General features: G+C 42.0%; 1 protein-coding gene across 1 annotated transcript in view; it reads right to left on the bottom strand.

Annotated features, from left to right (window-relative positions):
* Window positions 1-15,757, bottom strand: part of TRIM67 (tripartite motif containing 67) — a 29,657-nt gene extending 13,900 nt beyond the window's left edge. The window contains exons 1-2 of the mRNA XM_070951066.1: window positions 14,816-15,757; window positions 496-591 (exon numbers count right to left, since the gene is read on the bottom strand). Coding sequence (XP_070807167.1) covers window positions 496-591; window positions 14,816-15,757 — 1,038 coding nt within the window. The remainder of the gene's footprint in view (window positions 1-495; window positions 592-14,815) is intronic.
* Between the last annotated feature and the right edge of the window lie 588 nt (window positions 15,758-16,345).

The raw sequence follows: 16,345 nt of genomic DNA, 5'->3' as shown, positions 1-16,345 counted from the left end.
AGGCTTTGAGTGGAAAATACCATAAAGCTGAAGGTTTTACAATCATGTTCAATTAGACAGAAACATGTCAGCATATTCTCACACCATACTACCGCTCATACATATTCATTTCTCTCTCTCTAATATACAAATTGACATAGGTATACTTGATGCCAATGTCTTGCATAACTGAACATGCTCCCTGAAAATAGGGAGGAAGCAAGATTGCCCAATAAAAGAGAAATAATGAATATTCTCCCTCCCAGCAAATTAATCTGAAGACCATTGTGAAAAACCAATTGGTTGAGGAATGGGGTTGAAGGTAAATTTCCCATTATGATCTGTGATTCCAAGCATTGGATTGGGTTGTAATGAGCTTTTATTGACTTGGTTTAGCCTCCTAAATAGCATCACTGCAATTGAACAAAAAAATTGCCCAGTAGACTTGCCATTGTACAGTTTTGTTATGGCCACTCAAAACAATGTACAAAAAAGCTCAAATTCTGTATACGTTACCTGTATCTGCTGTAAAATATTTTTCAGTTGCACCAAAAATTCTTTTGCTTCTTTTGCTTTGTCTGAAATGCCGTTCAAAGCCTGGGACAGTTGTGCCTGGAAGGAATAAAAGATGAAATTATCTACCACTATTCAAGCCTTCCTGCCTGCTTGCCTTTCTATTACAAGCCCTGGCAATTGTACCTAAAAAGACTGAGATTTTACTAAAAAGGCGGATGGGGGATGAAGACTTGGTGTTGAGATGGGATCATGGAGACCCAGATTCAAGTCTGCCTTCAACCATGGAAGCTCAGTGGATAATTTCAGCTACTTGTTCTCTCTGTCCAATATCATCCATCTTCTCTCCATCCATCTCATCGGCTTTTTATGGGATAAAATGGGAGAAAGCAAAACTCTGTCTGCCCCCTCGAGTTTCTGGAGAAAAGGTACCAAATCAAGTAAAGTAATAAAAAGCAGCATCTCCTTTATGTATTTACTGATATACTGCTTTGCGAACCCTATAAGCCGCTCCTGTCTGCTGACTCTATATGGTACATATCAGCCCAATACATAATGGGACTAGACTAGACTAGACTAGACTAGACTAGAATAGAATAGAATAGAATAGAATAGAATAGAATAGAATAGAATAGAATAGAATAGAATAGCTTTATTGGCCAAGTGTAATTGGACACAAAAGGAATTTGTGTCCGGTGTATAAGCTGAGTATGTGTACAAAATTTACAAGCAACAACCAGAAAACATTTCTCCCAGTGTAACAGTAAGTCAATACCTGTATTCCATGATCCTGAATCTTGGAGCATTATGTCAAGATATTTGAAGCTCCTCACTTGTTCAGTGTCCTGCCCTCCTATTACCCTTTGTAATTTTCCTACATTTTTAGCAACATAGCATCACGTTAGCATCATGAAAAAAATTATACAAACCGATGCTACCTATAATACTACACCAAATGTTTTGAGTGCAGGTTGAGGGCAGTTGGAGTCCTTAAAATAATAGCCACCATCATCAGCATATAGCAGAAGAGAGAAATTCATAGCTGTTAATTTAGGGAGATGAAAATTTAAATGGGATATACTGTATACAGCAACTACATTAGGGAGTGAATTTTGGACTAATAACTTAATCTAATTCTAGGATAGGATAGGATAGGATAGGATAGGATAGGATAGGATAGGATAGAATAGAATAGAATAGAATAGAATAGAATAGAATAGAGTAACAGAGTTGGAAGGGACCTTGGAGGTCTTCTAGTCCAACCCCCTGCTTAGGCAGGGAACCCTACACCACTTCAGAGAAATGGTTATCCAATCTCTTCTTAAAAACTTCCAGTGTTGGAGCATTTACAACTTCTGGAGGCAAGTTGTTCCACTGATTAATTGTTCTAACTGTCAGGAAATTTCTCCTTAGAACTAAGTTGCTTCTCTCCTTGATTAGTTTCCACCCATTGCTTCTTGTCTTGCCCTCAGTTGCTTTGGAATAGTCGTACGATTTCTGAATAAACAACAGCACCTGCCAATCAATAACACAATCCCTGTTTTTCCCATACAAGGGCCTCCAAAATTAAACCAAATGCTGATTTAAAGACCACATAATGTAAAATGCGCCTTCAATGTATTTTTCAAATGACATAAAAGTAGAATGTGATTTAATATGGAATAGACAGATCTGAAGCCCACCTGGTCCTGGCTTAGAATAGTTTTTGTTCACTAGCCATTCTTGTAATTACTATTCTAAATGCTAAATGTTACTGAAAATGTTAGGAGACTAATAGGTCGAAAGCTGACAGGCTCACCCCTTTCCCCTTTTCTGAAAATCGGGACAATTAATTCCACTCCCCAATACTAGGGTATAATATTGTCAGATTGATTTATATATGAAAAAGTGAGGCCATATCAACATTACATTTCAATATCTCAGCCAGAAGCCTCACCTAATATTAGAATGTTAATAAGCTTCCTTACTTCAAACCCTGAGACTAGTAGCCAGGGGTGAAATCCAGCAGGTTCTGACAGGTTCTGGAGAACTGGTAGCGGAAATTTTGAGCAGTTCGGAGAACCGGTAAATACCACCTCTGGCTGGCCCCAGCAGTGGGGAGGGAATGGGGATTTTGCAGTATCCTTCCCCTGGAGTGGGATGGGAATGGGGATTTTGCAGTATCCTTCCCCTGTCATGCCCACCAAACCATGCCCACCAAGCCACACCAAGCCACGCCCATAGAACCGGTAGTTAAAAAAAAATGGATTTCACCACTGCTAGCAGCCAATCAGGGAAGGTCTTGTTATTTTGCTGTAAAGCAATAGGTTCTTCTTCCTAAGACCCATAGACAGTTTTAAAGGAAGCTTCCCAAACAGCCATTGGGGACTAGCCTGCTGAATGAAATGAGTTATTATTACCCAGATACAATTTGCCAAACTAAAGAGGGGGTTTTATCTGCAGAGAACAAAGGTTGCCATGGTTTCGTTGAAGCCACTTTGAATGATTTGTATTTTTTTCAGTTTGAATAATTTAGAAATGAATATTACTGCAGAGACTTTGAGATATAATGTATGCTAAGTTTCTTGTGACAAAGCACCATCCCTTGTATTAAAACATTGTTTACCTTGCTTCATTTGCAGAGTTCCTGGAGGCTCCAACTCAGTACATTGGAGTAACTGGCACCTGTTCTGGCGTTTAGCATGACTGGCTGGTTTTCCTTTATCTCAGGGGCATTTAGAAGATTTAGGGGTGGATGGGAGTATCCTAATTTTCATCTGGTAACATCTTTATCTGGGCCTCTACAGATAGATGGGGCTGGGAGAAAAATGTCATATCTGGCTAAGGAACAGGAAAAAACTCATCCTTCTCTTCCCTCCCAATTCTCTCAAAATGTACTTCTGAAGACACCCAGAATTGGTCCTTCACGGAAATTATTGCAAAGCATAACAGATTTTATATATTGCCTTTGGTGTTGGAATACTGTAAGGAGGAAAGCTTTACTTCTGTGCCAGTGCAGCTATTACTTATCTCCCTCATGGATTAAGTAAAGGTAAAGGTTTCCCTCGCACACATGTGCTAGTCGTTCCCGACTCTAGGGGGCGGTGCTCATCTCTGATTCAAAGCCAAAGAGCCAGCGCTATCCGAAGATGTCTCCGTGGTCATGTGGCCGGCATGACTCAACGCCAAAGGCACACGGAATGCTGTTACCTTCCCACCAAAGATGGTCCCTATTTTTCTACTTGCATTTTTTACGTGCTTTCGAACTGCTAGGTTGGCAGAAGCTGGGACAAGTAACGGGAGCTCACCCCGTTACGCGGCACTAGGGATTCGAACCGCTGAACTGCCGACCTTTTGATCGACAAGCTCAGCGTCTTAGCCACTTAGCCACCGTGTCCCTCATGGGTAAGGAGGAGATTAAGGCAATGCTGGGGGAACAAGGCTAGTGAGGTTGGGGGCATGATTATCTCATGGTTACATATAAGGGTTGTCAAGGCCAAACGAACATGAATAGACACTCTCTCTCTCTCTCTCTCTCTCTCTCACACACACACACACACACACACACACAATGCTCTTTTAAATATGCAGGCTGTCTCTTACCACAGAAGAATCCAAGTATCTTGGCAAACAGCCAAGATAAATATTTAGCTATACTGTTGAAAATGATCACTAATATTCTCTGCAGCCCACCGACTCTTTCACAATAAATTGAAAGATTTCCTTTGAAACTACGTGGCGATGTTGTAAACGCCACTGAGGTTGTCTACAGCTACATTCAAGCAATGATTGTAAGCAGGCTGGGTTATTTTTCAGAAAATTTTCTTAACCCCTTGTGCCTAAATCTGTCAATAAAGGAGCCCATGCAAAAAACAGGACTTCTATCGATTCCTTGAATAAGCATCAATTCTGCAATTCCTTCTCAGATAAGGGTTCATTTGTTATCCTGGGGGTAACAGCTGCAACAGAATATTATTGATTTCTTTCTGATCTGGTTGCTGACTACAGTTTACAAGATGTGGGACTATGGAGGCCCACTTTCCAAGGCTATTTCAGAAAAGCCAAATAATGGCATTGTCATTTCTATAATAACTACTTTACAAGATAAGACCAACAACCAGCTCTCAGAAGCCACCCAGAGGTCTCTTCGGAGAGAAGCATGAACAAATTCCTATTAGTCCCTATCTATGGACTAATTAAAATAATTGCTAATTAAAATAATAAAAAGCTGTTAGGATACTAACCAATTTGGCTTGCTACATTATTATGTAATTATTAAATTTTAACCCCAACTTCATCATTTGCCATTCTTGAACCTATCTATCCATCTAGGAAGCATATACTACTCAACAAAGTAGATCTCTTTTTTTCAGAACAAAGAGCTCGCCAAGCTTTTTGTTAAGCACAATCTATTGTTAAATGTGCAAGCCACAGTAAACAGCATGACTGAAGTTGATTGTATTAAAGGATTGCCTTTGTGCTGTATGTACTACAGGCCCCCTGTTATTCTGCTGCTGTCACAATGTGGGGGTATTAGCTGTTACAGAAAGAGAAGCTGCAAGTTTCCATTCCCCACTATCCTGTCAGAGCTTTTTGGATAAAAAGCGAAAGGTCTTCAAAGAAAAAACAAGAAAGTCCAGTTGTCTCCTGAAAAAGCACCTTTGGGACAACCATGACCTGGATGACTGAAAATCTCCTCAGACATTAGCTCTACAATTTGGGATGAACACCCTTTGAATGATGAGGGAGTAGGAATGGATTTCCAGAGAAAAAATTGCAGACTACAGGAACCAGGAACACTACTCAGGTGGCCCAGAGGACACAGATTAACCTCCAAGTGCTTCAATGACCCTCTAAAACAGGAGTGGGCAACTATGGCCCTTTTATGACTTGTGGACTTCAACTCCCAGAATTCCTGAGCCAGCCATGTTAGCTCAGGAATTCTGGGAATTGAAGTCCATAACTCATCAAAGGGCCATAATTGCCCACCTCTGCTCTAAAAGAATGCAAATGACCAGCTGTCTGGAAGGAATATAAATCCTTCCATTCCCTACTATCCTGTCAGATCTGAAGAAGCTTCTTGGATGAGAAGCAAAACATCTTCAAAGAAAAAACAAAAAAGTCCAGTTGCCTCTTGAAAAATCGCACCTTTGGGACAACCATGACCTGGATGACTAAGAATCTCTACTGATTACTGTTTGGCACTTATGCTGGCACTCTAATTCTCAAGGGTTTACTGTAAATACAGCAAGGTGGTAAGCTGGCCCATCAATTTGAAGAGCACCCACTGTTGTTATAAAACAGGTTGCTTTATAGTAGATTAAATACAGAGAATCAGAAGCAAGAGCACCAGTACCACCAAGCTGCTTCCTACTTTGAAGTAAAGTTTTCTTGTGAAGAAAACCTCTCACAAATCATTGGGTTATTAAATAAATGGAAACTTCCATTTCTATTGGCGCATCATCACATGGCTAATCAAATGGGTAACAACACCTTCTTGTATAGTTCCATTACATCTCAGTGACTGTCATTCTTTCTCTTTTTTTTAATTGTCAATTTCTTCCGCAACAACCTGTATTGTTGAACAGGCATCTATTTTTATATTCCGGTTGTAAGTACAGAATTCTGAGCTTGCATGCCTTTTCAGAAAAGGATGGAAATATCCGAACTCTTCTGTAGTTCTTATGACCAGTCAGAAATCTCTTGGAAAAGGCACATGAAGTTGAAAATGGGAGTCATTCTTGCCATTGTCTAAAAGGACTTGATCTGGCATACCAGCCAATGGTCTCTTAATCCCAAATCATAAGTTTTCAGTCTACATTTTCATACCAAAGTGTGCTGAACTGCACAACAATTTAGATCCCCATGGAAAAGGTCTATGATTCAATTATTTAATAAACTGGAATAGTCAAATAATTTTCTTTATCTAGATGACAGACTTCTTGATTATTTCTACATAGCTATATTACATCATCAGTAGACTTGACACATTTGCTCATTGAGTGGCTTTAAATTATTCATAATGTAATTTAAGTTCAAGTAGTACTTAACATATTTATGGGCAGAAAGAGAAGCCATTTGCAAAAGAATTGCTGTTAGCATATACTTACAGTAGATAAATATTTGCTATTACTTCCTACCAAAGGCCCATGCAATCCATAAGTGCTGAGGAAATGTTACCACCCAAATCAACCTATGGCACTTTTCAGTTATGGCCCAGACAGTGCAGTCAATTTGGAGAGACTATCAATGATGGAGAACAGCACCATGCATTTAAATTGCTGCAAGTTTTACACATCTGACTTTAATATCCAGATTATTTGAAACATAGCATTTGGTGAGAGTGCCTTTGGTTCCTTGACAACATAGTAAACTATTCCAAGTATATTGTAGAAGGATAATTAATACTTGCAGAAACACAAGATAATCACTATTATCACAAAATTAGTTAATGTAAGTCTATTTTTCTCAGAGGCAAAAAGAAGATAAATCTACATTTTATACTGATTTTGCAGTGGGTTCATGCAGTGTAAATTAAAATAAAATTGGATTTGATACTCAGTGGTGGAAATCCAACTGTATTAAGCTGCAGTATATTTATTTGCTTGGGCAAAGCACTATTAAATTCAGGTTAACTATTCTATTATTGTTTACTGATTGATGTCACTTTATTAAACTTCAGTTGCAGGCAATTGTAAACAGTTTATAATTCAGAATAGCATTATAAAAATCAACAGAGTAAAACAGTACAATAGTAATTTTAAAATCATCATCATCATCTATTGTCATTTATTTAGAGCATCACACTTTTAATTAGTCTGAACACCAAGGCCCTTCTAGACCAGGGGTGTCAAACTCGCATCATCATGGTAGTGTCACTTGACATATCGGGATCCAAGACATGCAAAGCTTTATAAGTATTCACAGGCACCAACTGCAATTGGAAACAACAACCAAGGAAGCTCAGTAGCAGCATATTATAAAGCAATAATGTTCTGTTACCATACATGCAGTCACATTTTGTACTACCTGAAGTTTTCAGGTGATGTTTAAGGGCAATCCAATGAGTTATAAGTTAATCAATGGTTGTTAAAGTTGTGAGTTACTATTTCTACCTCCCACAAGGTGGTATTGATTATTGCTTATCTCTTTGTCACCTCCCCAAGTATTAACACAGCTAAGGCAAAGATCTAGTCAAGAGGTAACAGACCTGACTTTACAGAGGACCCTGTCCACTTCCTCAAAATCCACACGCTCAAAAAACACCCAGATAAATCTGCAAGCTTTGAATGTGCCACGTGAATCCAGTCCTTACATTTAATTATGCCATTAAAATGAAGGGATAATTTGAAATGCTGCTTCCATTGAAGCACTTTGTGATAAATTGCTCTTAACAACCATTACTTCAAATGCAATTTAAACTTTATATATTTTTTTTCAAATGCTACTTACTCTAACACACCTTTGAATATTTGATCACCCTATTTAAAACATTAATACTGTGTCACTTTGTATGTATATACTGATCCACTTCCCATTCCATTTACCACCATAATATTCCAGGGTAGTAAGTATTTATAGGGATAACTAATATAATTAACAATTAGGCATTTGATCTCCAACCAAGTGGGAAGGAAGGAAGGAAGGAAGGAAGGAAGGAAGGAAGGAAGGAAGGAAGGAAGGAAGGAAGGAAGGAAGGAAAGACCTCTCTTATCTCCTACAATATAGGAGGATAAGCCTCAGCCAGAATGGATCAGATCTATCAAATCTAATAGATGTCTTCCACAAACAACAGTCACCCATTCCTATAACATGGTAATAATAATGTTGTACTTTGAAGCATTAAGAGTATTCCATGTTCATTTGCTCATTAATCTTTACAATAACCCTGTAAATAGGTCAAGATTATTATCCTTCCATTATGGAAGGAGAGGGCAAGTTAGACTGGTAAATAGTAGGCTATTTATAGTTGGTGAGTCCATGACAGATGGGAGTTGAAGCAAGGGCTTTCTGGTTTATAGGATGAGCTTTTCATCCCAAAATCTTTTCATCCCATATCAATCATTGTGGTATGTTAAAATGAAATGTTTATTTTTCATTAATTAAGGAACAAAAGGAATACTTTCCACTGCTAATTCCTGGGTTCACACTAGAGACCATACTGATGAAATTCTGCTTCAGTGATGCTTTGCTCACACTGTTCTGCATTTTTTAAAAAAACACTACTGTATCACAAAATGAATATATTTTTTTATTAGAATAAATTATGCAAGCCTAGAGCTGTACCCCACATCTGTAGCTTCAAAAAAAAAAAACATTTGTCTTGCCATGTATGATCTCCTCGTGAGGCTGGAAAAGGCATCTGAAATTCTAGAAAGCTGCTAACAGCCATAAAAACAGTGCTGGGTTAATTAGATGCCTGACTTGTTTTGCTATAAAGCTGCATTTTGTTTTCCACTCACTGATGGGACTGTTGGTGGAGATAACATATATTTGCCTTTGAATTCTTCCAAACCACCAGATTTTCCATCTTTCCCCCTTTCAATACCACTACAAATGAACCTGAGATTGACCGAGGCGGTCCTGACTGATTTAGTCGAGTAATCAAAATGCTATTAGCACAGTAATGCTTTATGTTTGCAAGTCTGGAGCTTGCAGGGACCTGTCGGCCAATCAGTGCTTGCCCTTTAGGGCCAATAGCTCTGCCCAAAGAACGAGCAGCCAATCAGCACTCACTTGCTATCCTTTTCAGCTTCAGAATAAATGTGTGATTTGGCTTACCCCTCTTAGGTTTCCCTGGCTTTGTGCCTAAAAACAAATGATCCCTTGTCCTCTTCCCAAACAGAAAAGAAAATATATTACTGGCTTTCCCCCAGCCTATGAATCATGTGCATGTATTGGTGAATGTTTGTCCCTTCTTTTGCAATAAAATCTCAAAGGCAATTGGAGGAGAAGCTGTGCACTGGGAAGGGGACAGTTGCAAACAAATGCATGGCTTAGCAACTTGAAAGACTCCCCACTGGTATGGGGCTTCCAATCTCCATTGACTCACAAATCTCCACTGACTCACAAAATCCAAATGTTGGCATCCTGGCAATTCTGACCGGGGGCTCCTTTTTCTAACATTTACAGCAAAGCTCTTGGAGTTGGGAGATAAATTGAACAAAAGGTCCCTTCTAAATAGGAGCTCAGTCAGCCCCCAGGGCTACATTTCCATTCTGAAGCAGAATTCCCAAAGACGTTCAGATGGTATTATCCTTGAGATGGCATGATACCATGATTCCAGTCCAGGCACAGGGATAGGTCACAATGTCTGGATGTCTGATGGAAGTTGCATCTGCAGGAGCAGAGGTGGAGACTGAGCTTTCCCAGAAAGAGGCCTGGATTAAGAGACTGTAAAGTCCTGAACTGGAAGGGGACGAGAAGAGGATAGCCACACCCTAAAATTTCTCAGGATATATATAGTAGGTTAGAAGGTTATAGCTTCAATTTGGCAAGATTCTGTCCATTAAAGATAAAGGTAAAGGTTCCCCTTGCACTAGTGTGCTAGTCGTTCCCGACTCTAGGGGGTGGTGCTCATCTCTGTTTCAAAGCTGAAGAGCCAGCGCTGTCCGAAGATTACTCCGTGGTCATATGGCCAGCATGACTAAACGCCAAAGGTGCATGGAACGTTGTTACCTTCCCGCCAAAGGTGGTCCCTATTTTTCTACTTGCATTTTTTACGTGCTTTCGAACTGCTAAGTTGGCAGAAGCTGGGACAAGTAATGGGAGCTCACCCCATTATGCGGCACTAGGGATTCGAACCGCTGAACTGCCAACCTTTCAATCGACAAGCTCAGCATCTTACCCACTGAGCCACCACATCCCCTATTCTGTCCATTTGGTGGAAGCAAATAAACAATTTGGATCTCACTGTCTCATCTCTAGGCTTGGGCCTGGCAGGTCATAATGTCATGGAATCCACTTTGGCTGTGATGGTGAACCTATGATGTGTGTCAAAGCTCACATGCCACAACATTTTGGGTAACATGCCAGCAATCCACTATAGCTAACACCCATTCTCGAAAGCACGTCCTGTTCTCAGGTGATTTTTGGAAGTGCAGAGGTTGTGCAATAACGTAAGGAGCTCTCATGCAGCCTATGAACCCTCTGGAAGTCACACAAGATCACACTCTATTCTCATGCAATATTTTGGAGACTCTAGAGGCCACGCAAGAGCACAGCGCTCTTGCGTGACTTCCAGAGAGTTCAGAGACTGCATGAAAGTACATTCCATCCTTACACGGTCTCAAGACAGAGCCTTCAAAAATCACACAAGAATGGGATGTCAGTTTTTGGAGACTGGAGACAGTGACAGAATGTCCATTGAATGTTTTTCAATGACAGAAAAACATTCTCAAAAGCTACTTCAAGAAAGGCCTAGTATGACCCAGAACAGCCTTGGATAGGTCACAGGAGCCTATAAACAGAAAGAGAACACCACTTTAAGAGACATGGCAAATCCTGGGGAGCTCTGGGCCATAAGGCCAATCACGCTGTTCCCCAAGGCTCACATACCTTTGGGAACAGCACAAGACCCCTTTTTGAATAGCAGTGATGGGGCTAGAGCTGAAGTCAAGGGCCATGACTCTAATTCAGGCCCAGTCTCAATTGCCAAATGCCATTATTCAGGGTGACCTAAATTTGGTTGGGGGGGGAAGAGCAGAGCTAGAGAATTAATTTTCTTTTGTTTGGGAGGGGTGACACACGAGCAGAATCAAATTTTTAACATGCCAAGTCCAAAAGATTTGCCATCACTACGCTCGGCAGCTCATTTGCCCGATTAAGGTGAACCATACCTTTCATCTGAAAAAAACCTCTCAGTAGTTTTTAGAAGTTGGAGAAAATAAGAAATTTATTTTTATTTTTCTGCAGGAAAAATAGAAAATTATTGCTAGTATAATAGAGTGGAAGGAGGATAGGCTGCATACAGGCACACACTGAAACAAGGGTTGTCTTGAGACACTGAAGAGATAGGAGCCCTTGCTCACCACTCAAGCTCTGTCGAGAAGTCAATGCAGACATTTTTTTATTGCACTGCAGGTTTTAAAAAAGGCCCTTAAGCAAAGTTAGCACATATAAAGAAAGAGCATGTTAATAGCTTTTTTTTCAGACATGTTACTTTATCAATAAAAGGAGGCTCCTGTATGGCGTGCATGTATCTGTGTGGGTATGCAGAGTCAAAACAATCCTACCTCTAAATAAAGGAGTTGATACACTTCCCTGGGGGATGTACATTGTATAAAGTATGTATTATTTAGCAATAAAAGACATTTCATTGAAGTACAAAGTGAATAATCAATAATCTTCCTTCCCAGCAAGGACAAATGGGCTTAATTGGTTTTCAAGTCAATCTCAAGATCTGCTTAAGAGTAAGGGCAACATAGTTGGATTTAATAAAAACAACAACATATGAACATTATTTTAAAACTCCATGTATGCATAACATACTTTTAATTCTTGTCATAGCCTATAATCATTTGCTACAAATGGTTAAGTGCTCCTGAATTTTAGTATCAAATAGAAAAGAAAAAGAAAACATGACTATAGGCAATTGATCATTTCCAATGGCTTTACTCAATTTAGGGTTACTTGTGATTTCAGATAAGAGATCTACCTTCTATTCAAAAACACATCTTGGATGTGGGACGGATTAGAAATAGTCCTCAATTTACAACCATTCATTTAGTGACCATTTGAAATAACAATGGCAATGCAAAAAGTGACTTAGGAACAGTTTTCACACTTATAACGGTTGCAGCCTTCCCATGGTCATGTAATCAACCTTTGAACCTTCTGACAAGCAAAGCCAATGGGAGAACCCAGATTTGCTTAACAACCACATGATTCACTTAACAACTGCAGTGATTCACTTAACAATTTGGCAAAAGAGGTGATAAAATGGGCCAAAATTCACTTAATAACTGTCGTGTTTAGCAAAAGAAATTTGGGATTCAATTGTGGTCATATGTCAAAGGCTACCTGTACAGGGAGCATGTGGCTCTTTCTACAGATTCACTAATGACCAATCTGTTTCACTATAAAAGATTCTGACCTACATATGACAATGGGCTTATTTGAAAAGCCCTGTTCTGGCATACAAATATGGGAACCCACTTACAGTACGTGTTAAGAGTTTTGAGGAAGAACCTTGGTCCTGCTATAATCAGAGAGGTGTATTTGGAAGGAACCTGAGAACGCACCTTTTCCATTGTTGCTCCAAACTTTGAAGCTACCTGCTAAGGAAGGCCAGATTGCTTTCTACTTTTTTGTATCAAATACATTTTTATTCAGATGGGATGGGAAATTGTCCACTGCAGTCAGTTTTAATTGGCTGCTCTTTGTTTCTTTTTACTGATGTGTACTTCATTTTTTTGTTTATCGTTTATGCTTTATTTCTGTAAACTTAAGCTGTATAGCATTTTGGATGCAAAATCATGGTTGTTTTAGTCAACTGGTTGTTTTAAACAAAATGTTTAAAAGTCTCTGGGGTGATTGGCTGCAAACTTCTTTCTCACAAAGCTTTGCTCAGAACGTATCTTCTCAAAATCCCAAAGAATCCCTGATATTCACAGTGACCTGAATCTTTGGCTCACAAGGGACACCTTGAACTATTCTTATGCCAGAAATTGGTGGCTCTGAAGCTGCTATGAAAACTTTGCTTGGGAGAAAAGCCAAACCATCCCCCTTTGTGACAGATGGCACGGGAGATGAATGGGGGTTGAGGCAAGTAGGGAGGTACAGTATATTGTTAGTCTCATTTTGCCATTAATACTGAAGTAATCTTCAAAACTGATTAACTCACTCCTCTAAAAGGTGAATAAGACCTGTTGCTAAGAGAAGCACAATAGAGATTGTAAAGAACTGTGCATGCATCTAATCATTAAAAAAACAGGAGTGTTTAAAAATGCCCATTTGAAGTCAGACAATTTATCCCTGATTACACCTTATGTACCGTGTTTCCACGAAAATAAAACCCTGTCTTATATTTTTTTGAATCCTAAAATAAGCGCTTGGCCTTATTACCATGCACTCAAAAGCCTAATTAAGCTTATTATCCGGGGATGTCTTATTTTGGGGAAAACAGGGTATGAATATCTTGCTAAAGAGGGTTGTTTAAAACTATCTGCTTTCTGCTCAGATCGTGTAAATCATTCTCGTCTTAATAAAAAGGCAGCATTTTTTTCTAAAATGAGAAGTACCAGTGCTAAACTCGGCCTGCCAGTTGCACATATTACAACAGTGACCCCGATTTCAATCTTCCATGAATGATATCGGATATAAACTCTGCACTTCCTCGGAGACATTCCTTGCAGTGTCTCTGATATTTGTCTTTTCTTCCACTGCTGAGCATTGTAATCTTCTCTTCAATAAGAATGCCCGAGAAAGTTTTAGGGGGGAATAATTCACCCTTGGGATGTAGCCCAGAGTGACTCAAGACAGTGAGATGTATGGCATATATATTTAATAAATAAACAATTAATAAACTATTTTATAAGTAGTTCCGCCTGGACTACTGTAATGCTCTCTACATGGGGCTCCCCTTGAAGAGCACCCGGAGGCTCCAACTGGTCCAGAATGCGGCCGCGCGGGTGATTGTGAGAGCGACATGGCGCTCCCATGTAACACCTCTCCTACGCGAGCTGCACTGGCTTCCGGTGGTCTTCCGGGTGCGATTCAAGGTGCTGGTTACCATGTTCAAAGTGCTCCATGGCTTAGGACCTGGGTACTTACAAGACCGCCTGCTGCTACCAATAGCCTCCCACTGGCCAGTACGCTCCCACAGAGAGGGGCTCCTCCGGGTGCCGTCGGTCAAACAATGTCGACTGGCAACCCCCAGGGGGAGAGCCTTCTCTGTGGGGGCACCTGCTCTCTGGAACGAACTGCCCCCCCGGGATACGGAGGATTCCCGACTTGCGCACCTTTCGCCGTGCCCTCAAAATGTTTTTATTCCAACAAGCCGGGCTGGCCTAATTTTTTAACTTTTTAATTTTTAAAAAAATTTTAAAACGGGTGTTTTATTTGAATAGCCGGGCCAAATTTTTTTTTTTTAATTTGATTTATATGATTTATAAATTATTTAATATGCTTTTAAATCATTTTTAAATTTTATATTTATGTGCTTTTACTTTTGGCTGTACACCGCCCTGAGTCCTTCGGGAGAAGGGCGGTATATAAATTGGAATAATAAATAAATAAATTATAAGAGGGGCATCCCTGTCCTCATTTAGCAGGTGCTGGGATAACACATAGAAACCTCTATTGGGATGCGGAGCAGGGCAGGCCGCTGGTGGGCAAAGCTTACCTTGTGTTGTTTCCACATGGCTCCCAGGGCTTTCACATCATGCTTGGAGTGTTTTCCTTCTTCCAGACATTGATAACAAACGGGGGTCCGGCAGGTCACGCAGTACATGCTGTAGTTCTCCAGCTCATGATCCGCGCACGTTGGGGACTTGCGGGCAAGGCCGGGGCCTTTACTTCCTCCGCCGCACGCCCCGCCCACGCCGCTAGGGGCGCTCTGCTGCTGGCTGGGGGGTGGAACCAAGCGGTGTTTGGCGAAAGGCCCGCGGGACGGGTGACATTTGACCTGGCAAGCCGAGCAATAGAGCACCTCGCACTGTTCGCACAGCACCGCGGCCGCCTCCGGAGGGCTCCGGTCGCACAGTTGGCATTTGGCCGTAGCCGAAGCGGCGGCCCGGCTCTGCTGGTAGCGATGCACGATGGCCTCCAAGAGGCGGTTGCGCTGGAAGCCGCGCAGGCCGCGAGGATCCAGGGAAGCGCTGCGATGGCATTGCGGGCAGGTGAGCGAGGAGCTGGTTCCGCTCCCGCGGGGCCCGGCCAAAGCCGCCGCGGCCGACAATCCCGGAGGCGGAGGTACCAAGGGCAAAACTCGCACCCCGTTAGGAGATTTCAGGCTCGGGGTGTAGGAGCCGTAGCCGCTGTCCGTCTCGCTGTGCAAGCTCACTTTGTCGGCGTGGTCTCCGCCACCGCCGCCGACGGTCCCACTGCTTCCGCCGGCGCCGCACTCGTAGTCCAGAGAAGCCGGGCCGCTTGTAGCTCCAGCGCCTGGCATTGCCGCTGCCGCAGGGCCCCGAGGGTGCAGCATGGCGGGCAGATGCTGCTCGGACTCCGGCGTTTGCACAGCGATGGTGCGGGCGCAGGGCAGGCAGACATTGTGCGAGCAGGGTAAGATGATGGGCTCCCGGAAGAGAGAACCGCAGACGGGGCATTTCAGCTCTTCTTCCATTGCTGCGGCTGCTTTGTGTGCAGACGGCGGAGTAGGGAGGATGGAAGCGATCAACACGAAGGCGGCAAGCTACGGTCAGGCTTCTCGCTGCTCTTGCCGCCACCTTTTCGACCCATATTCCAACGCGCAGCCCGTCTCTGCTTTCAATGGCGCATATATCGTCGAGGCAATGGTGGCGGGCCGGGGAACCTCTGCGGTCCGCTGCGGGGCCAGCGCGTGCCCATAGAGGAGCTCAGGCATTTGCTTGGGGCGGCACGATGGGTGGGGGCGGCACAGCAGGTGAAAGCGGGTTGCAGGCGAGAGTGGCCAAAAAAAAAAAAAAAAACACCCAACCCCTCAGCGCTCGCCTATTAGGGCGACCATTAGATGGCAGCAAAAAGGTAGGTAGAAAGCTGCATTTCTTTGCTGTCCTCTAAAGGTTGGCCAGATGTTTGCAGCTCCGTTCTGGTTGTCATCGATCTCCACCCCCATCCCCACCTCGCCTTTCCTCAAGAACGCTTCCAGCTACTGCTGCTACCGCTGCTGTTTCTGTCCCCTGTGTATCTTATGGGACGCAAGGCCTAGGCACCGGCATAGGCTCGCTTCCCA

This window comes from Pituophis catenifer, unplaced genomic scaffold (genome assembly GCF_029215685.1).
Source record: "Pituophis catenifer annectens isolate HBS135680 unplaced genomic scaffold, rPitCat1.0.hap2 SCAF_1, whole genome shotgun sequence".
Classification (NCBI taxonomy): Eukaryota; Metazoa; Chordata; class Lepidosauria; order Squamata; family Colubridae; genus Pituophis; species Pituophis catenifer.
Note: the sequence above shows the minus strand (reverse complement) of the source record. Positions and strands in the feature narration are given on the sequence as shown.